At 40.3% G+C, this 22,259-nt stretch overlaps 1 protein-coding gene across 8 annotated transcripts in view; it reads right to left on the bottom strand.

Annotated features, from left to right (window-relative positions):
• Positions 1-22,259, bottom strand: part of ZMIZ1 (zinc finger MIZ-type containing 1) — a 500,213-nt gene that overhangs the window by 184,448 nt on the left and 293,506 nt on the right. For all 8 annotated transcript variants that reach the window (XM_019555666.1, XM_019555672.1, XM_019555671.1 and 5 more), the window contains one exon: positions 4,684-4,797. In XM_019555666.1, coding sequence (XP_019411211.1) covers positions 4,684-4,797 — 114 coding nt within the window. The remainder of the gene's footprint in view (positions 1-4,683; positions 4,798-22,259) is intronic.

The raw sequence follows: 22,259 nt of genomic DNA, 5'->3' as shown, positions 1-22,259 counted from the left end.
AGGTTTAAACCAACTTCTGATCACTTAAATTGGTTTATGTGTAATATCTGCCCCTAGCCTTTAATTCAACACTAAGTAAGATTTCATGTTACATGAGGAGGAGGAATACCATATCAAACTGACACTTCAGAAATTTACATATCCAATCTCATTCCTGGTCAGAATTTAGGCCTGCAAAACCTAATTTGCAAAGTAACCATCACGGAAAAGGAACTCAGACAGCACCTAGTTTTACTTTGAAAATCAGAAGAGAAACACACATGTTCCCTAAGAGAAAACTCATATTGTATTCAAATTTGATGTATGTTTCCACTTATTTCCTGTGGAATCTCTCTAGACTGTATTCAAGATTTTCCTTCATCTACTTGTATTTTATTTATCTATTTAAATGACTTCCCCTATAAAATTATATTGCTCTCTTATTTCAGTACTTATTCACCATGGGTTCTAGAATTACTGTGAAACTAGCACTATTTCAGCAAAGTAGTAGTACTCTTTGGCTAAGTTTATTTTCCTTTTTAAGGGAAGAATCCCAGTAGAAAGTTTCACTTAATGAGCAAAAGATATTTTAAAAGCTAAACATACCCCATTTTAGGTCAAATAAAAACTTGTCTAATTTTCCTGAAAACTATATTGGTTATATGAAAAATACTGAACTTATTCTAAAAAGGGGAAAAGTCACATCTGTTACCCCCTTATACTTTCACTGGGTCATATAGAAACAATTTTAACTTGTTTATATCAAGGGCAGAGAATGTACAAAGTCAAATCTATTACCTTAAATACAGTTGCTATGAAAAAAGTGATACTGTGAAAGTTATGCTTTGAAGTTCTTCACTTACTCTGGATGTATCTGATTCATGCAGTTTACATCATAATAATATTTCATACCTGCTAACACTACAAACATTATAAGACCTCAGAATCATGACACACAGGCTCATATGTCATCATCAACAACAGCAATTCTGCAATCAAAGCTGGCAACTTTCGTGAGGACACACAAAACAATGATATGGACCTTTTTATGCAGGTATTTTGGTTTCCGGGCAGTAAAATAAAAACTGGGTTTTATTATTAAGTTAAGGAGATATAACTGTGAACATACTCAAGAAGCTGGTGAGTAGCACCAACATATTAATTTCCAAGAGCCACTGTTTGGACAGAAAAAAAGAAAGCTGTATTAGTCTAGAGGCAGGCAAAAGGTAGGCCTGGATCCAAAATCACAGTTTAAAAGTTTAAAGGCAATTTGTCTTTTAAGGGTAGGATTCACTCTTAATTTGTTATTTCTGGAAAAAAAATATTAGACTTAACTTGACCCAGACAGAGAATAAAACTGCTATCCATGCAGATCTGTCAAATACACTTGACTGAGTCTTCACAACAGTACAGAGGTCTGTGCTTAAAACCTGTTCTTGCATCTCACATTTCTTAACTTTGTACTTTGTGAATGGATGATCTGCTCATTTGGGAGAAAGCCTGCCCTTTGTCTGCATTCTTAACATACTTGGGGTTTTGGGTACTCCACAGTGTGGACGGAATATTATCCCAGGGTACAAAACATCCCACTATGTTACAATTTCATGTAATTTACATGCTGGAAACATTTGGATATGTTCCTATAGGTTAGCATTGTAAAATTCTTTATTGCTGGAAAGCAGGACTGGGGGTTGTGTGAGAAGCTGAGAAGAGAAAAAATTATCTACATACTGAAGAGGACAAGCCTTTACAAGCAAGCATTTCTCATATTTTGTAGAAGCTTCTGGGTCATTTATTAAAGGTTACATCTTAGGAATTGTGTAATTCAAATGGTATAATGATGGCAGAAGCTAAGTGCTTTTTAATTTATATCCCAAAAGTAATGAAGTTCCAAAGTAATTTGTTTTCAAAGGTCATTTTAAGGATTGGACAAATAAAACAGTTAATAATCCTGCTGCAACAGGCTTTTTACATCTTTTTCAGGCCCCCTCTACATGTGGGTAAAGGCATGATTTGATCTAATGTATGATTTATACAGTTGTGCCTCCTGCCATGCCATGCAAGCCTAGCAGGAAACATGACTGTGAGATCACACATTAGATCTAATCGCACCTTATTTCCAGCGCAGGAGGAGCCCAATCCTGGGCTCCCTCTGCATCTGCAACAAGCAGGCACCCAGTTAATTGTGCAATATCTGTAATATGTAGAGGAGACTTTAGTCATTTGGAAACCATGGTGTAATCATCACAACTAAGTAAGAAAATTAGTAAGTAATGCCAAACTCAAGCCAAACTGCCTCTTAAGAACATAGAATGTGTCAAGCTCCTAAGCACATATTAAATTTGCTAATGTCATTTCACTACAAATGTCACTATAAATTATGTATTCACTTAAGAGTTACAGGGATAGAAAATCCTGAGAAACTCTTCTTAGAGGTTGAAATGCCTCATGTCTGATCTTACTACTATTTTATTTAACAAACTGAAAAGACTGTATAAAGCCCTCTTTTAAAGTGATTAAATAAACAATCTTAGTCCTCAATGCAAAGATTAAGGAAGGAAAGGAAAGGAAAGGAAAAATCAAAGTCCTGAAAAAAATCACTTTTGAGTATGCTCAGAAACAAAGATTTTTTAATAAATCTAAGGAAGACCCACCCACATCCCACTTAAGAAGCATAAAAAAATGGGCCTATTTCCAGCACACGTGATGAGGTGCACTTGATCTTGATTGAAGAATATGGGCCTAGGAAATTATAAACATAATGAAAAACAAAACTTTTACATCATTGAGGGGACAGAAATAATAAGTTTGCAATTGTGTGTGCAAGTAATTTTTCTCTACTCTGCAAATTCAATGTATTTTTTAAAACTAAGTAAGTTTCTTTTTGTTTCCATTAGGCAGATCTAGAGATTACAGTGTAAGTGTGCTGCTGTGGTATTTGCAGAAAATGTGCTTGTATGTAAGAAAAATATAAAAAGGTATGATCTTATTCTGCCCAGTTCATCTCTTTGGGGTGAGCAGAAATCAAAGGGTCACTCAACATGGGTCATTCAAATGCTCACAATATTAAGCAAAGGAAGCTCCACCCTCCCTCCCTTAAAAAATATAGCAGATTAGTTTCAGGAAACTCCATGTACCATTAAACCTTCCACAGCACCATGTTTCACAGAGCATTTTTCTTTCTGCTCTGTGACCAAAATGAACCTCTGATAGTCTAGACCTTATTTTGCCCTTACACTTAGGCATGACTACAGGTCTGTTTTTGCAGAAAAGAAAAGATTTGACTGGTGAGGAAGTTGCAGATCAGGATTATAATGTTTTAGCAGAGCTCAGTGGAGGAATATTGTATACAGTTTGTTTGCTGTATACATAGCTTCATTTGGTCTCATTTTCCCAAATATCAAAAGTTAAACACAGTGTTTATCATAAGTCAGATTCAACAAAAAGGTATAGACATGTATGATATAATTTCAGCCATATTATTTCATGCGTATCGTTTGATAACTGAGGATGTTAACTGAAAACAATGTAAACCTTAAACATGGTTATGAGTCTATTGTATGTGAAGAAAATTTCTCAAGAAATTGTACTATTGAGAAAAATTGATACATACCTCCTTATAGATTACTAGATGTATTCCACCTTTTTGGCACAGAAATCAGAGGGCTGCTATACACTTGAACACACTAAGATGGAGCCATTCCTTAACATTTGGAGTCCTAAAACTCAATCTTGCTCTTAGTAGCTATTTGATGTACATTGATTATATACTGTATGAACAACCCATGCAATTTTTCTTCCTTGATAACAAGCATCTGGTAACACTTGCACTGAAGTCTGTTATAAGCTATACAGGTGATCTCTTCATTTATTGTTCCTTAACCTGATAGCTCCTTTGTAGGTTCTTTATTTAATATACCTTGAATACATCTTTGTGTTAGGTGTTTAATGCAATTTTATTATTATATTGTTATAAAAGCTGCAATAAAGACTGTAAACAACCTCACCAGATGCAGAGTGTACTGCCTCAGAATTCTTGACTCTGGTGAGCATTTTGGACTGGACCCCGATTCAGAGAGCATCAGAAACATCTCTCTTTAAAACAAGAACTAATACTTTGGGTGCACTGATATGAACAGTTTGCATTTGGTATCAGAGCTGCTGTTGGACCAGTCAAATTTCTCTAAGATAGAAAAGGAGTCTCACTGGAGCCAACATGACTCACTTAATTCATAAGGCAAGATTTGACCCAGAGTCAATGTCTGCAATGGAATATAGCAAATGACAGACTTCTCTGAAATACAGTTCATCTAAAGACCATAAGAAAAACAATACCCTGGTTACATCAGAGGAGTAGTCACATAACCCCTTCCACAAAAATGTGATTTGGGGAATAACTCCCTGTTGGCAATACAAAACCAAAATGAAACTATGTTCTGTGCCTGTATGCAGAGATGCAGGCCAAATATCTGTGACTCCCCCTTCCCAGCAAGTGATCACTCTGCATCACCTAGTTCTGTTTATGTTAAAATAAAGTCAAACTAATCATGAAGAAATAAACAGATATTAACATCTGTAGAATAAGGAACCATGAGCCATAAAAAAACCTCAACGGTTCCTTAATTCAAAGGACATTTACCAAATTTTGACAAATGGTATAACTGGGGAGAGAAAGAAGTGCCATCAGAGAAAGAGCTGACATACCGTCAAACAGCCCATCAGGCTCTGCTCAAAAGGTCTCTGGAAAGCTCTGGGATCGCCACACCAGTCCAGGAGCTCTGTAGCTGCATTATGAAAGTTGGCAGGATTCTGTAAGTGCTGAAAAGAGGAGATTAAATGACATGGTAAATATATTATCACAATTGCTAGATGAACTCTCTGGATCACACTATTTCAAAGACAAAAAATTGTGACGCAAAAACATATGTTTTGGGAATTGGTGGGAATAGACGTAGTCATATGGGGAATGAGCAGCAAACCAACTGTTTTCTCTCTCATCTGTATGCTGGTTATTGTACCCTTGTTTCAGATGTGTTAGTTTGAAATGAAACTCCAGATCCCATCGTCTAGAACAGAGCTGTCAAACTTCCTTCCTTCCCTGAGCCAGATGCAAACCATGGGGCTCCTTGCAGGCTGAAGCTCCAACACCTGTCCAAGGCACGCAGGCAGCAACTCGAGTTCCCACTGTGTGGTATATGCTCTATACTGCAGCCTGAACTGCTGGTACGTGTCTCGTACCATGGCAGCAGTGCATAGGGTACATGGCAGAGGCAGCTCTGGCTCTGGTTCTTGTATGGGGCACACAGCCCAAGGTGACGGCAGGGCTGTTGGCCAAGGAGGCAGGGCCGCTTCAGTGGTAATGGGTGAAGAAGCTGAATGATGATTGGGACTGTATCAGCCTTAGCTTATCCTTATGCTGCTGTCTGCCACGTCCGCCAGTGCCCAAAAACCCAGATTCTGTGGCAGACTCCTCCTTCTGGCCACAGCCCCGACATTCTGGTGGCCTGGTGGTAACCTGTTGGGCTAGATACAGTGGTTCTGCAGGCTATATCCAGCCCACAGATCATATATTTGACCACCCCTGTTTTACAACTTCATGACTTGCACTTAAGAGTTAACTGATTCAAATTGGACACTGATACTGATTAGCTCCATCCTCAGGGAATTTTCAGACCTAATCTCATTCTGCATTTAACCTCTTTGATTTGGGCTCAATTCTAACTTTTGGAGAGGGGGACACAGAGCCAGCAGTCCAGCAGTGCACTCAGAATATCTAGATTTCTGCCTCTGTCAGCCAACTGCGGGGCAGACCTGCCTGTCGTCAATTTCACATCCCGTACACCAAAGAGCTGATTGAATGTGGTGAGATCACGTTTGCTGTTATTTATTAATCATTTGTATAGCTGTAACTGAACGTGGTTGGGATAAAAGTTGTGAACTAGTAGAGGGCTGTGCTTCAGGATGACAACAGATAAGGTAAAAATGTGACATCCCAAAATTTTAACAAGGGAAGAGGGGGGCAGAATTCAACATGCCACAAAGCAGAAGCCTTTGTTTTAACTTTGAAACCTACTGAAGTTTAGTTTTCAGATATCTACCTAGGTACAAAGTGATGCCAAGGTAAAAGAGAGAACATGCCTAAAAAAAGCGCTGCACGTGGCAGCAGTGTGCACTTGCCAAACCCAGAGCCTAGTCAGCTGGAGCAACACTCGGGCTGCCAGCCAAGCTTCATGCTACAGGAGTGCCACAGCTGCAGATCCCAGAGGTCCCCAGGTAAGGTTGATGGGGTCAGCACAGTTGCTGGCCTGAGCCTCCCCTACCCAACCTGGCCTGAGCCTCCCCTACCCAACCTGGGGAGCTTCCTGGGGACAAGTAGCAGTGGCACACATTCTGCAGTATCCTTAAAAACTTGCAATTGTGGGGAGAGAGAGGGAGAAACACACAACTTAACCCCCAAACCTCAAAATTTCTGTTTCTCACTAGTGCCAGAAAATACATGCATGAGAGAGAGGCCGCTGAAAGGCCTGTTGTTAAATTCTCAGCCAGTCATTCCCAGAGTTAACATATAAATCCAAGAATTACCATTTTCAGAGGATGATACTGGCCTTCGTTGATCATCAAAAGGGTAAAACAGGTGCAAACTCCCTGCCCCTGCTATCTCCAAATAGTCACGGTTAAGTGAACTTTCCACAAACTTTTTGTCTCTTTGCTTTATAGATTTTGATTGGAAGGTTGAGATTAACAAGGAGCTGATGGACAGAAAAGGAGAACTGAAATGGTACTACATTCTGAGGGATTTTGTAGCAGACAATCGTAGCTTTGGAGACTAGATGAAAGCTTTACAAATGCTCCCATTCTCTCATTTTTCTTCCTGCTATTAGCACCATCAATAACCAAAACTTCTTTCCTTATTGGTGGCTGGTTAGATTTGTTATTACAGAGGCCATAAAATATTCTACTTAATGAAAACAGCAGATCCAGCAGATCTGACAGAAAAGTGATGATTCAAAACGTTTTGCCCTGCCAGCAAATGTTCAGATACCACACCACAACAGTGGTTTTAAAAATTATTATTAATTCTAAAGATTTGCTTATTTCCTTTCCTAAATATATACTTTTAAATTTCATGTAAACATTCTCTCAAACTTGCTATATAATTATAGAGTGCCAGTTCTGATTATGTTTGATGTTTTACCCAAAGTCCCAACTATTAAAAATTAGAGCATATGCAGGAAACTCAATTTCCTTTGGGAGGTGGGGACGGAAGCTCCTAGATCTTGGATTTGCTTTAAAAAGCCTGAAAGTGGGATCCGGAAAGCCAAAAATCCTAAAGACAATTAAAAAGAAACCACAAGTTATTATCTTTAAAATGTTCTTTATTTTAAGCTAATCTCATAATTTTGCAAAGGGGTTTTGACTCATCATTCTTGGCTATCTGGGGTTGGCAATACTTTAATAATTAGTCCCATATCCAAACTTTGTTCATATTAAAGGCTTTCAGTTCTCTCTGCCTTTACTCTCCTGCCAGGTAAGCCAAAGACATTAGCACCAGTACCAATGAGTGAAAATAAGTCTTCTCCCATAGCAGGGTGTGACAAAGCTCTTAGGCCTGTGACCTTTTAGACTGTGTTATAATAATCTTTACTCTATGGCAGCTCTTTGTTAGAGGGTTTTGTAGTAACAAGAAATGGGTGGTATCTGAGGAGTAGATTTGCCAAACAATGGCAGAACTGAAACACAAATAGGCATTATGCTATGTGGTATCTCTCTCTTCTCTACAAATATGGAGCCAAACATACACCTTTGTCCAATTAAACAGTTTCCTCCAACCTTTCTTTGGCAGCTGAATAAACAGTTGATTTTTTGTGAAGTCAAAATTGTTCAGATACTGATGAGAATTAAGAGGCCCCAAATACACAAAGATACGGTGGGAGTTTTTTATGCCCTCTCTAAACAGACACCAATGAGTCAGGTAGTGCTGCATAGCTGGCAGAAAAGTAAGAGATTGAAAGCATTTGAAAAGGCTTTATATGATCTCCAAAACTGTGGTCATCTGGTGCCAAATCTCTCAGTACATAGTACTACTGCCATCCTTTTATTCATGGAAAAAAAACTAAAGCAGAGTCAACTCTTTATAGTGCACTATACCCTGAGTGTGGCTTCCGTTATACTGGATCCAGAAAAGTATAGAGAAAGTGCGAATGGTGTGCAAAATGCAGTGAACCAAACAGTGCAAATCACTCATTGTAGTGACAGCACAGGTCCCCCACATAACCTTAGCTGAGCAACCTCAACAAAACAAAAAGCATTATAGCCTACTGTGGCACCTATTTAAGTATGCACAATGTTAAAAAAAATATATTCTTTTCCACATGTAAATGACCAAAGTAAATTTCTTTTATTTTTAAGACTACATATATTTATTCATTTTACTTGGCTATGTCATCGCATAACCTGTCTTGAAGTCAAGCCACCAATTCAAGTTGAATGGTTACAATGACTCCAATTAATTTTGTGTTTTGCAACTCTCTGTCAAGTTTTCTCTCATCGACTCATTGAAGTTCAACTGCTTTTGTCTAGTCAAGTACAGAAAGAGTTTTATTATAAGCGTTGCATTACAAATTGGGTGCTTATGAATGTACAGAATATCTGAACAACTACAATTTTGAATAGCATCTGGAACTAGAGAAAAGTTGATGCCTGAAATTTTTCAGTATTGTGGGTGGTAAAGGTTTTTTGTGTGTATGTGGGTACGTGTGGAGATTTTATAGGAAATCCATTAAGACACAAAGCAAACAAAACAAACACACACACACACACACACACTCAGAAGAGAAATCACATCCTAGTCATGCAAGAAAACACTCAAAACTACTACTGATTTTTATTAACGGATGGCTGCAGCACTTGTTCTGGCTAACACAGTGAGGATGAGATGAGCACTGAAGAAATTCCCATCCTTACAAAGAAGGACTTGCAGGACTTGGTAATGTATTCAGCAAACAAGATATTAACATATTGGCTACAGTCATGGTCCAAAACTTCTACAAGGTAAACACAAGGTTTAACCTGTGGCTAAGCCATCTCTCAGTGCAGCATCTTTAAGAGACATTCAACATTTATGGTTTCTTAATCAACACCAATGTACCTACCACTATGAGAGACAACTGTGTCAAGGAAATTATGTAAAACTCTAAGAATTAAGATTTACGTATAAGACTGTCTTCAACATCACTTGATTTTACTGTAAAGTAAGGTTTAACTAAATGCCACAATTTCAGTATTTCAAAACCTTCCAGATTTAAAAAGGTTTTCAGAACTTCAAAAAATCATGTATTTATTACATCAGCTCCAGCTGATTTAATGTAAATAAAAAAATAAAGCATAAAAATTCAGTAGCATATTTCTGTATGTGATATATAATGTTATGGCAGAGGTCACCAGATGGTGCTGTTAGACACTTAATTTTTTTCAAATATTTAGTCTTAAAAGAAATGTGGTGTTAATGAGTTTCCAAATCAGTTTTGTTCACGGAGGTGAAACAAACAGCAAGGATTGTTTGCTCTCTGCCTTCAACTCCCATGCAGCTAATTCTGGAGCAGAGCTCCATTCTGGTTACTGGTACTGTCTAGGGGATGAGATCTCTATGACAGTGGATTTTATGCATGCTATTGGTGACTACTTCTTTTATAGGTGTTGCTTAAAATATAGATAAAATGAGAATATTCCTAGAATACATCTCAGTTCTCCGTCACTGACTTCTTCGCTTGGAAGGTGACCTACAAAATGCTGACATCTGATACCACCCAGCAGTGGACCATTAACGTGTAATACACACAACAGTAAGTGTAATGCACACCCTTGATCAAGATTTTCAGTTTTCAAAGGGTCCCAAATACTTCAGACAATCAGTTTATAAACAGAGTTTTCTACCCACACACGACAATGCATGCTTTCTATCACAGAAGTTTAAGCAAATTTTAGAAAGAGAAACCAATTTTCCAGATTGAAATATGGTGCAGACACCAAGCAGATCACTTCTAAATATGGAAGACTACAACCTGGATGGATGTGAGCATGATTTGGATACAGAAATGCAGTTAAGTACTAGAACAATGAAAGTGCAAAATTAAGGGCAATTATATAGGGTTAAAGTTATCTCATGCATATATCAAGACATACTAACATGACAGCAGTGATGTGGAAAACAAAATCTTCTCAAGAGAAACTCTACGTTTTGATTTGTTGCTACAGAAAATAAATGTGGAATTTTAATTTAAAACCTTGTATATTTTTGAGGGGGGGGAAATATTTTCTCTTTACTTTAAAATATGTCAGACTGTGAAGACACAGACCTAATTTGCCACAGCTTAACTGCTGCTCAAATGGGATGTCATGCAAATAGGGCGCTTTTGAGAAGCAAACTGCTTAACTATGCTAAACAAGTTATTGCATTTATTTATGTGATGTCGCACCAAATTATGAAGGCTGACTCAAGTTGTCTGTTTATTTTGCCCAGTTATGTCTGCTCTGCGTCTCACTTCTCACTTTAATTGAACTGCTGAATGATAACGTAACTAATCACACAGACGTTAAGCCATGTTGCTAGATTCTAGGTTAATTAACACCAGCTTACAGTCACTGCATTTCTCACATGGTTAGCCACTTGGACCTTGTCTAGTGTCTAGCTTCACTAGTTACTAAGCATTAGAGTTTTTTCTTACAGGCTGCAAAATATACTAACAACAAATGGCGTTTTTTTGCTGCATTAGGAAAGAAATGCCAAGGTGCTCTAATTAGATGTATGTTATACCTTCTCCCTGTCCTAAGAAATTAACCATCACTGGGCATCAGCAATGAAGCCTGGAGTCAGTTTGATGCTTTCTACACCTATACAAATTAAAATATTTTTCGTACTCACAGGGCTAATTCTGTGGCTTGCACCTTGCTCACAACAAATACATTTTTCTAGCATAGAGAAAAACTTCAGGTTTTATAGCATCAGCATGCAACATACACACTGTCATAAACCCTTCCCTGGAAAGATGCTTTGGAGTACAGCTTTCTGGATGAAGTGTCTACTTGAAGGAAAACTTGACCATGGAAGTGAAACTCTGGCAAGACGAGGCAAAGAAGGCTATGTCTTTCCACATTCAATTCTATTCTGCCTCCTTTTTAGAAAAAGATAATCATAGTGTTGGATTTGGGAGCTGAATGATTGATCTAAACAGCAAACCAGATCAAGACCCTTTGGAATTGTCCAGCTCCTGGAGTTATGCAGCAACCCATTTTGCACAGCTTGGTTCAGGGTACCTACCCTCCAGGGCAGAGGAAAAACAGAGGTGGAATGCAGCATTATTTCCAGGGCTACACTGTGCAATACTGAACTGCTTTGGCTCAGGGAATATGGCAAAATCATGTTCGAGCCCTTTGATCACAAAGCAGCATGATCAGTTTTGTGTGGGATATATACATTTTTCTACAGGAAAGGTGGGACACTCATGACTGCAATTGTTCAGACAAAGTTTATTGAGAAGTAAAATGAAGTTGGCATCACTAACTGTACAATCCAAACTGAAAGGCAAGAATATGGAACCCATGAAAAAAAATGAGTAGTCATATTTTCCTTCTTTTTAAAATAATAATACTGTACCTTAAATTACTTTAACACATGGAAATGCTTTAATATACATATTTTCTTAAAAGGTAATTTACTTGATAAGAAGTTGGAGAAAAGAAGCAATTTGCAAGTACATCCATTTATGTTGGTGCAATTGCAACTGACTTGTGAGGTGTGTGGAATTTGTTGACAAAAAACAACAGGTCTAGAACTTAACCTGGTGGATACTGTCATCACTGTGATGGGATCCCCAAAATCTGTCTGGTTTAAAATTTTTAAAAACCATGTACATCCCAAGGGATGATGAGGTCAAATGGTTATAAACTACTGCAAGACCGTTTCAGGCTGGACATAAGGAAGAATTTCTTTACTGTCCAAGCCCCCAAGGTCTGGAACAGCCTGCCATCAGAGGTGGTTCAAGCACCTACATTGAACACCTTCAAGAGTAAATTGGATGCTTATCTTGCTGGGATCCCATGACCCCAGCTGACTTCCTGCCCTTCAGGTGAGGGGCTGCACTCCATGATCTTCTACAAGGTCCCTTCCAGCCCTTATGTCTATGATATCTATGAAGTCTATGAAATATAGGAGGATATTTTATTTGTCTTCTGGTTTTTAAGCCTCTGGAGATTTTGTTTTCAAGCTTTTATCTGCAACCATAAAAGCTAGGATTCTAGTATTATCATGCAACTCCAGGATCCAAGGATTTAATAAAAACTTCAATCAAATGTTGTAAGACATTATAAAATTACAAGAGCTGTAAACACTGAAAGCAGTACAGTCCTTTTGGAGGCAAATCAAGTGGCAGCAGCTGAGGACCTGACCCAACTTATCTGTATCTAAAAAGATTTCTTCACCTCTAGGGATTCCCAGTGTAAGAAAGATTCAACATTTAGACACTTTGGCAAATTCCAATCCAGTACAGCCTTTTTGGCTGAAACTCCTCACTCCCCAAAATAATTTCTATCTAGAATATCATTCAATGTTTTTTACCTATTTACTTCATATCTTACTATTCATCTGGACATGGTTCTCGATGCATTTAATGAAAACACATTATAATCCCTGATACAGACAGACTGGGGAAAAAAATAAGATTTAAAAAAAAAAAAGGAAGATTAGATGATTTTCAACCTAAGGCAGAATTAGTGAGGTCCCAAATTCTAGACAAAGCAAGTTAAGCTCTGACATCAAAATGAATTGCTTATCTAAATAATAAACACAATTTTCATTTAGATGCCCTTGATACAGAATAACTGATAGGAGACAAGGCTATTCCTTGTATATAATACAGCATACAAACATAGTACTTTCAGTCCTAAATTTGACAGGTCACTCAGTGCCACAAGCAAACAACAGAGGACCTGCATTCCAGCCATGATCATTCACTACAACTCATTAACTGAGCCCTTTATTAGTGTAAAAGCTTAGAAAGCTCAGTTATTGAGCTCAGCCATGACCCCCTCTCTCAGACCTGGATAACTGCTGCAGTTCTTCATTCATGAAATAAATCCCTTTCTCATTCTCTGACATGCCCCTCATTGGCGGCTAAAGAACTAAAGTGCTGTAGAAATATGAGACACTAACTGCTGATGGGCTTTTAAAGTGGAAAAAGCCGTGACCCAAAATAGGTGGTTTTCCTTTTTCTGATGGTCAAGTAATGTGATTATACAGTTGAAAATCTGTGTGTGTCAGAAGCTATACTTACTAAATTAAAAACATAGCTGAAACCAAGTATCAAAAGAAATGGCCTTTTCCTTCTTCAGATAGAGGGGAGTGTTGAGCTATTTTCTTTCTATTGGAACATAGAACTCTACTTATTTAGATGTAGCTATACATAACTGAATTCTCTACAATCTGTTTCAGGGTCAAAGGTTGTTTTATTTATCAATATATAGAAAGACCTAAGCTGTGAACTATTCACATATGAAAATTCCCCAAACTGAGATATTTTTTGGATTCAAAGCAGACACTAATTTATAAAAATATCTTGCACTTCAATAGTTTCTTTCATCAGCAGCTCTCAGCTTGTTTTACAAATGTTTTGTTAAAGTCCCTAGCCCTCCCTATTGGCTAGTGGAACACAGGTACAGAGAGAATAACAACGGGCACAAGCCATGATGCTAAGTATGAAACCTGTAGCTACTTAACAGAAGCAACTGCAAGAACAGACCACCTTTGATCCATTGGGCCATTTAAGGTTTACATTTCAAGGAGAAGGAACAATAATGATAATGAGCAAAGAAAACAAAATTTTATCCACTGCATCCAAATGCATGAAAATAGAGAAATAACAGCCACAACGGAAAAACTGGGCCAAATTTATATACTGCTTAATAAGGGAACACTACCAGGCAAGTCTCAAGAGCCAAATTCAGTTAAAGTGTTCTGGAAACAGGTGTAAATAATTGAATAGTAAACAGTGAACCAGCACAACTTGTATTGCTGAAGAACTCCACATGTGTTCAAAGGGTTTTCAAGTTATACAACCAGAGAACTCACTAGGGATGTAACAGGACAAGAAACATGCAAGTAAGATAACACAGCGAGTGTTCCCTAGGTTTTTTCTCTTTCCTTCTACATTTCCTACTATAATTGTCCAGCTCCTTGTTTCATACTAGTCTGTTCTGTGCAAGCTCCCTCAGTAGGTTAGTAACATTTCTCCCCCTCTGTAGCAACAGGGATCACTCAGGAATCAAAGGCCACACTCATAACATGCAGATGTCATCCTAATTTATTTTAGAGGTTAAAATAAAATCCAATGTACCCTGCAGCAACAAAAGCTAAACCATTTTGCTGTCTTGGTCCCTTAGACTGGGACATAATTGAGGTGGCATGGAGGGAGAGGGGTTGGAAAGGAAAGATGCTGTGCATCAGGGAGCAACCACCTCTTGTCAACTTAGTTTAAGAAATCATTTGAGAATCAGAGATATACCTTGAAAACCATTAGCAGAAGCTAAAAGAGCTAAAATAAGAATTACTACCTGACTTTGCTCCTCAGAATTAGATAGTTGTGTCCCTTTCTGGGTTATATCCTTGGTATATAAATAGCTGCACAGTCACAGAAAATTAGGGTTGGAAGGGACCTAAAGAGGTCATCTAGTCCAACCCTCAGCTCAAAGCAGGACCATCTCCAACTAGATCATTCCAGACAGGGCTTTATTTTAGCCAATTCTTAAAAAGCACCTAGGATGCAGATTCCACAACCTCTCTAGCTAGCCTGGTTGGTCCAATGCTTTACTACCCTCCTAGGGAGGAAGTTTTTCTCCCTCGGGTAATTGAAGGCTGCTATTAAATCCCCCCTTAGTCTTCTATTCTTCAGACTAAATAAACCCAGTTACCTCAGCCTCTCCTCATGAGTCATGTCCTCCACTCCCCACCATTTTGCTGCCCTCCCCTGAACTCCCTCCAATTTTTCCTCATTCTTTCTGTAGTGGGGGACCAAAACTGGACACAGTACTTCAGATGTGGCCTCACCAGTGCCACATAGAAGGGAAGAATCGCTTCCCTCGATCTGCTGGCAACTTTCCTAGCAATGTAGCCCAGTATGTCATTAGCCTTCTTCGCAACAAGGGCACACTGTTGGCTAATATTCAGTTTATTATCCAGTGTAACCCTCACGTCCTTTTCTGCAGAGCTGCTACTTTGCTAGTTAGTCCCCAGCCTGTACTGATGCATGGGATTGCACCATTCTATGTGCAAGACTTTGCACTTGTCCTTGTTGAACCTCCTGAGATCTCTTTTGATCCAGTCCTCCAATTTGTCTGAGTCTCTCTGAATCCTAACTACATCTACTACTTCCCATAGCTTGGTGTCATCTGCAAACTTGATGAGGATGCACTCCACCCCATCTTCCAAGTCTTTGACGAAGATATTGAACAAAACTAGCCCCAGGACCAAACCCTGGGACACTCCACTTAATACCTGCTGCCCACTAGACATTGAGCCATTGATCGCTGCCCATAAAGCCCGATGATCCAGCCAGTTTTCTATCCACCTTACAGTCCATTCATCCAACCTATATTTCATTAGCTTGCTTGCAGGTATGTTGTGAGAGACTGCATCAAGAGCCTTGCTAGAGTCAAGGTATACCACATCCACTGCTCTCCCCAAACCCAGTGAGCCAGTCATCATCATAGAAGGCAATTAGGTTGGTTAGGCATGACTTGCCTTTTAGGTTGCAATTAGGTTGGTCAGGCATGACCTGACTTTTTCTAACCACCACCTTCTCCAAGTGCTTGGAAGTAGATTGTTTGAGGACCTGGTCCATGATTTTTCCAGGGACTGAGGTGAAACTCACTGGTTAGTAGTTCTCTGGATCCCCCTTCCCTTTCTTAATGATGGATACTATATTTGCCCTTTTCCAATCGTCCAGGACCTCTCCCAATCACCATGAATTTTCAAAGATAATGGCCAATGGCTCTACAATCACGTTGGTCAACTCCCTCACCACCTTTCGGTGAATTGCAGCCAGCTCCATGGACTTGTATGCATCCAGCTTTGCTAAGTAGTCCCTAACCTGTTCTTTTGCCACTGTTGGCTGTTCATTTCCACAAACTGTGCTGCCAGTAGTCTGGGAGCTGACCTTGCCTGTGAAGACTGAGGTTAAAAAGGCATTGAGTACTTCAGCCTTTTCCACATCTGATACTAGGTTGTCCCCCCATTCAGTCAGGGACCCACTTTCCTTGATTTTCCTCTTGCAGCTGACCTATGTACTGACAAACCCTTCTTGTTACCCATCATGTCCCTTGCTAACTGTAACTCCAACTGCACAATGGCCTTCCTGACTTCATCCCTGCATGTTTGAACAATACTCTCGTAACTCCTCCCTAGTCATTTGCCCAACTTTTCATTTCTTGTAAGCTTCCTTTTTGTGTTTTAGCTCACTGAAGAGTTCCCTGCTAAGCCAAAGCTGGTCTTCTGCCATACTTGCTAGTCTTCCTGCACATTAGAATGGTTCATTCCTGCACCCTCAGTACGGTACACTCTGTATATCTACAATAGTGTCTTCTCCTATTAGAATATAAAACACAAGTGTAATTTCTTTTATAACAACAAACACATCATGCATTTTACAATGCTGTGACCTACCAAACAGACCAACTAGAGGTGCACCAATACATCGGTCTGATATCAGATCGGGACCGATATAAAAAAAAATTGAATGTATCAGAAATCAGCCTTATGTGGCCTATTAATGCCCTGTGCATTTGTGTAGCCGCAGCACAACACGTAGGTGGTGAGGAGCATAGCCCAGCAGCTTAGAGAGCTGCGTGCAGCTGGTAAGTTTGTTGTCATAGAAGGGAAGGGGAGCTAGGTGGGGCAGGCTGGGGCCAGAGTTCTTCCTGGCAGGGGCTGGCCTGGGCTGTGCTCGGGTCAGGCAGTGGTGGTGTTGGGAGGAAGGGTTGGGGGGACTATAGTGATTTTTGGAGTCATTGCAGCCCCCCTGTAGCCCTCCTCTCAGCGCTGCGTCTGCCCACCCCAAGAGTCCAACATCTACAGTGGTAATCCAGGTGTTTGTCACCCCCTATGCTGCCTTGTATGTCAGAGAATATGCTAGTGACCACCTGCTTACTTCCTCCATCTTCCAGGAGGCAGAAGAGAAGGCATAAATCAGACCTCTCTGCTCATGTGAAAGAAATAAAGAGCTCCAGTTTGAGCACTACCATTCAGCAGACAGTGCTGGTAACCAAGGTAGAGACTGGAGAGGGTAGAGTGTTCTCACTGGAAAGAGTGATTGCTCTTGAGCAGAATGAGGTGTTGCCACAAATTTGAGGCCACTTCCCTTCTGACTATTAGAGTGAGTATTGGAGTATTGGACCCTAAAGTCATGTTGGTCTTAGGGGTGTACCGACAGAGATTTCGGGGGCTAATACCAATAGCCAATTTTTAAGGAGGCATATTGGCCGATATCTATCCGATTTCTGATATGTAGCCTGGCAGCTTAAAAAGTGGTGTCTGGCTGGTAAATCTGTTGTGGTGGAAGGGGAGGGAGAAGGAAACGGGTGTGGTGGGGGGCAGAGGTCCCTGCAGTGCAGGAGGGAGTGGGATTGGGGCTGAGGCAGATGCTGCCCAGATGGAGCAGGGTGGGGCGTGGGACATAGCTGCGGCTCATTTGTGGGGAGAGAGGGAAAGAAACTGTAAGGATCCTTGCTCCTTCTTAATATTTCCAGATTTTACAACATGTACAAATTGTTGTATGCCACTTTAATAGAACTCTGATGGTGGGTGAATCGAACTTTCACTCCTTTCTCTTGGTGGTTGAGTGAATATTGCCTATTGCCCTCTCTCTATTTAGTCAACCAGCATAAAAAATTGTACACCCTGGCAGAGGTTAAGAGGCTTCTTCCTCATTCTAGGGGCCAATTTAATATGGGACCTTCCTTCTCTAGTGCCTGTGCCATTTAGTAGGACAGTTTCAGTTTAAATATCTTGACACATTTGAGCTGATTTTCTCAAAGCATTAGTTAGCCTTTCCCTCAGAAATACAGCAGGCTATACCATTTGAATGTTGATCTAAATATTTACCTTAGGTAAAGTTAGTAATGGATTTTATTCATATTCAATAGATTTTACTCATGAGAATAGCAGCTCAGTTGTTGCAGACACTTGTTTAACTGCCTTCATGACAAGAATCTACCCGCACGCTGTATTTTTAATAGTAATCTGTGTGGAGAAAACTGGTCAGGAAGATTCTCAGGCTGCTTAGTTCCACATTAATACTTACATACATAAATTATTTGAAGTTGAAATGGTAGCATTCACAAACAGCTATTTTGCTTTTTAACATATTGTTTTTTTCATAGCTGATAGCTCCACAGTTCTTTGAAAATTACTACACAAGTTCTCAGCAATATTATTTAGTAATATAGGACCTTTTATTCAAAGTGTTTTAAAGACAATAGCAGTTAAATGAGAAGTTATTGCCATGCTGTTTACAAAAAGGGAAACTGAAAATAACGGTGGTTGACTGAGGTCCCCAACACAATGACAGAGTCAGCAATAGGTACTGGTAATGGCTCCAATTTTCTTGTTCAACCCATTACACCAGGGATGTCAAACATATGGCCCGTGAGATGCATCCAGCGCACAGAGCTACATGATCCAGACTCTGAGTCTCCAGACTGACCCCACGCACCACAAGAGACACGTGCCAATCTCGGCCCTTGCCTGCAGCACAGGGGGTCAAATGGTTAGGGTGAGCACTGTATACTGCCTCTGGGGTCAGTCGGAATTGGGCCATGCTGGAACTAGCCTGCAGGACCAGTCCAGTAGGACACTGCTCGCAGCCTGCACCCCAGGCCCTTTGTGCTGTATGCAATGCTGGGTCCAGCCCATGCACAGTGTGTAGAGCAAGCCCACCACACGCTACTTGTGGCATGCAGGATGGGCCTGGTGCTGCAAGCACTGCATGTGGCACACAGGACTTGTCCCAATCCAGCCTGCAAACCAGCCCAGCAACCCTCATCCAGCCCATCCCATAGGGCCTGATGAGTATGACACCCCTGCATTAGACCGATGATTTTTTACTGTATTTTTAAGGACACCGATTGTCTTGAAAAATAACAGATTTACATCAAACATTAAATATGTTGGATCAGTTTCATACATTTTATTTTCCTGTGTTTTAGTAGCAGTCACAGGGACTTTGCTTCTTTCTATCTGTGTGTAAAGTTTTAAGAATAGGAGTGCTTCAGAACAAAAAATACAGTCTCTTGACAATCCATATAGTCTAAGAGCTCCACAAAGCATCATCTTAAAAATGTGATTCACAGGATTTATTTTAGACACTCTTTTTAAAGTGAAATTAAAAAAATTAAAAAAAACCCCTTTCATCAATTAAAGCTCCAGCCCAACAAGAGGGAGGCCATGAGCTGTTGCTTCTCATTTTTACTCTTGTTTCTAGGAAGTGGGGGTGGGAAAAGTGGACTCCCCTTCATTCAAATCATTCTGCAAGGGGAAACCAGGCTGGCTCTTGAGTTCTGGAGCCAGAGTAAGAACACAGACTCTCAAGACCACGAAACTTCTGGTGGTCTCTTGAACTATTTGTGCCCCAGACTGGGCCACCTCTAAAATGGTGCTACATTTTTCAGTCAAATTACGTCTTCCTTTCAGTAGCTCCCTTGACTTCTACCTTCTGATTTTATTTTTAAGTTAAACAAAATGCTTGTTTACTAAACCGTCTGGCTCTGACATTACCTACCCCGTGCACTGCTCCAAACTTTGAGCTGCTTGTAGCACCACTGTCTCCTCAGCACCAACTGTGGTACACAGACCAAGGCAGCTATACCCATATTTCTGACACTGACTCCCCCCTGCCCCCCAGCTCCCAATTTCAGCCTGTCCACATTGTTCACAGAATAAGCTGGTATCTAGAGTAATCTCCAAAGCTCTGAGATGGGATTTTTGGGATTTCTTTTTGTCTCTCTTCTCTTGAGCCACAATGCCTCTCACAAAATAGGAGATCCCAGTAGCAATGGTCGAATAATGATCTCCAGAGCAGGAGAATGGGACCACCTTCTAGGTAATCAGGGTGTTAGGGGCACAGAGACCAACCCATGAAAAACACTTCTTTTGCAAGTCCAATTCTCTGCAGCTCTGCCATCCCCACTACCTCTCCATCCAAACAGGAAGCGATCCTGCCCCCAGGGAAATGACCCTCCTTTAGTTTCTAACCCACTGACTGTTATAGTTTATACATTTGCAGGAAGGGAACATCTCTTTCTTCTCGATTTCTTTTTCAAAAATGTGTGGCAGGGGGTAACAGGAAACAGTCTACTGCTCCTAGCCCTTTTCAGTTGAGGAAGCAGCTGTCTATTATACCAGGCTGTGTATAAAATGGCCATTTTGCTGGTTTCAAAACAACAGCACCTTCCAGCTACCTTCCACCAACATTTAAACAATATTGTGGAAATAAAATATTTCTACTTGAATCACAAAGACTTTTTCTATGCTCTCAGGAGGGAGCACACCAGGGTTGACAGGAGGGCTCTCTCTCTTTTCAGGATCACCTTCACCTCCTTAGAAAGCTAGCTAGATCTATGGCAGTTACAGAGCCCTTTCATACCACTTCTTCTTCCATGGGCTCCTACCCCTATCCTGAGAGCTGAGGCAGAGTCCGGTGACCTGGCCCAGCAATGGTGGCACACTGCTCCTGGCCCACTCCACCGTTATCTCCAGTCTTTTGGCAGAGCCCCTAGTAATGAACTATGGCAGAACCCCAAGATTCCTTAGAAGAGAGTTGGGAAACTGCTGGTTTATCGTGAGCAGGGGGCACCAAATGTAAGACATCTTGAGAACTTGCAAGAACAAGTATTAGAAGATAACTGGGGGGTAGATTCTGAAAAAGTCTAAGACTGTATCTGGAGACTTCTGAAAGTACAGCTTTGTCAGTGACAGGTGTGAAGAGATGCGATTCCCTGACTAACAGCAGGGCCATCAGAAGCTCCCAGTACAGCTTGTTCTACTCAGATGAGAGTCTAGAGAGGTATGTTTTCAACACTCACACAAAGTACAGCTTACTCTCCTGGGGCGATTATGTGCATTGAGAATTTGAACTGTAATCTATTTGCAGGTCTGGGTATTTGAATGGCTCACATAATGTCCATTTTTAAGAGCTGCAGCAAAACAATTATCATTTTGTAAATGATAACACTTAATACATTGTTGGAAACTGAATTATTAAGCCAACGAAAATCAGGTTACCTTCTCACATAGCAAGCAGGGCATGTTACAAAGCTGTGCAACTGTTCCCCTCATCACAAAGGTTGGCGATATACAGCCGTGGAGCGACTGGGGTGTTCCGGTAGCAGGGCAGCAAGGGGAAGGAAGCAGCCACATCCTAGCACTATCCTGTCTCTGACCAAAATTTAGGTCATTCTCGTTTGCTGCTAGAGAACATTGCTAACCACTGCCTGCGACTTAAATAGGGTATATGAATCAGCTGTTAGTATACAGTGAATATCTACTTGGCACAACAGTGAAAAATGAAAAGGCAAATACAGCACCCAATTAACAATCCTTGAACATAACTGAATGCCGAGAAACAATCTCCACCTTGACTATGCAATGAATAGTGAAAAGCTGTGTTCTCTTATAAACCTTATATACTCTGAAGTTACTAGCACATCCATCACTGGCACGTCCATCCCTTTTCCCCATCATACCTACTTGCCTCACATGTACTTACACAACACTCTCAACTTACCTACAGTTTGGTGCGGATTTTGTTCACCACAAGAGAGCAAATGATAATGATTCCCCTCCTATCAGGTGTAAACAGGTGGTAAGGAGCTCAGGCATCTCCTTCAATATATACATATTTAACTGAAGAGAAAACTAGTAAACAGAAAGAGGGCTTCAACTTTTTTTTGCAATTTCCTGACTTTTTTTTAAAACACTTCTATTGTTCCTGTGGGCGCACGTAAATGACGTTAATTTTATCTGCTGTCTGCAGCCCATGAAATTGTTACAGAACTAATGTTTATAATTACATGAAAAGAAGAAAGTGGCAAAGATATGTGATTTAATAGAGAAGCCAAAAACAGGATGACAAAGGTCAGAGACATGCTACCAGCTAGTTCACATAGTTTCATAGTTTCATAGTAGCTAGAGTCGGAAGGGACCTAGGTAGATCATCTAGTCCGACCCCCTGCCTTGG

The sequence above is a fragment of the Crocodylus porosus genome, unplaced genomic scaffold (assembly GCF_001723895.1).
Source record: "Crocodylus porosus isolate Cpor-Errol unplaced genomic scaffold, CroPor_comp1, whole genome shotgun sequence".
Lineage (NCBI taxonomy): Eukaryota > Metazoa > Chordata > Crocodylia > Crocodylidae > Crocodylus > Crocodylus porosus.
This window is presented reverse-complemented; position numbering and strand designations above follow the sequence as displayed.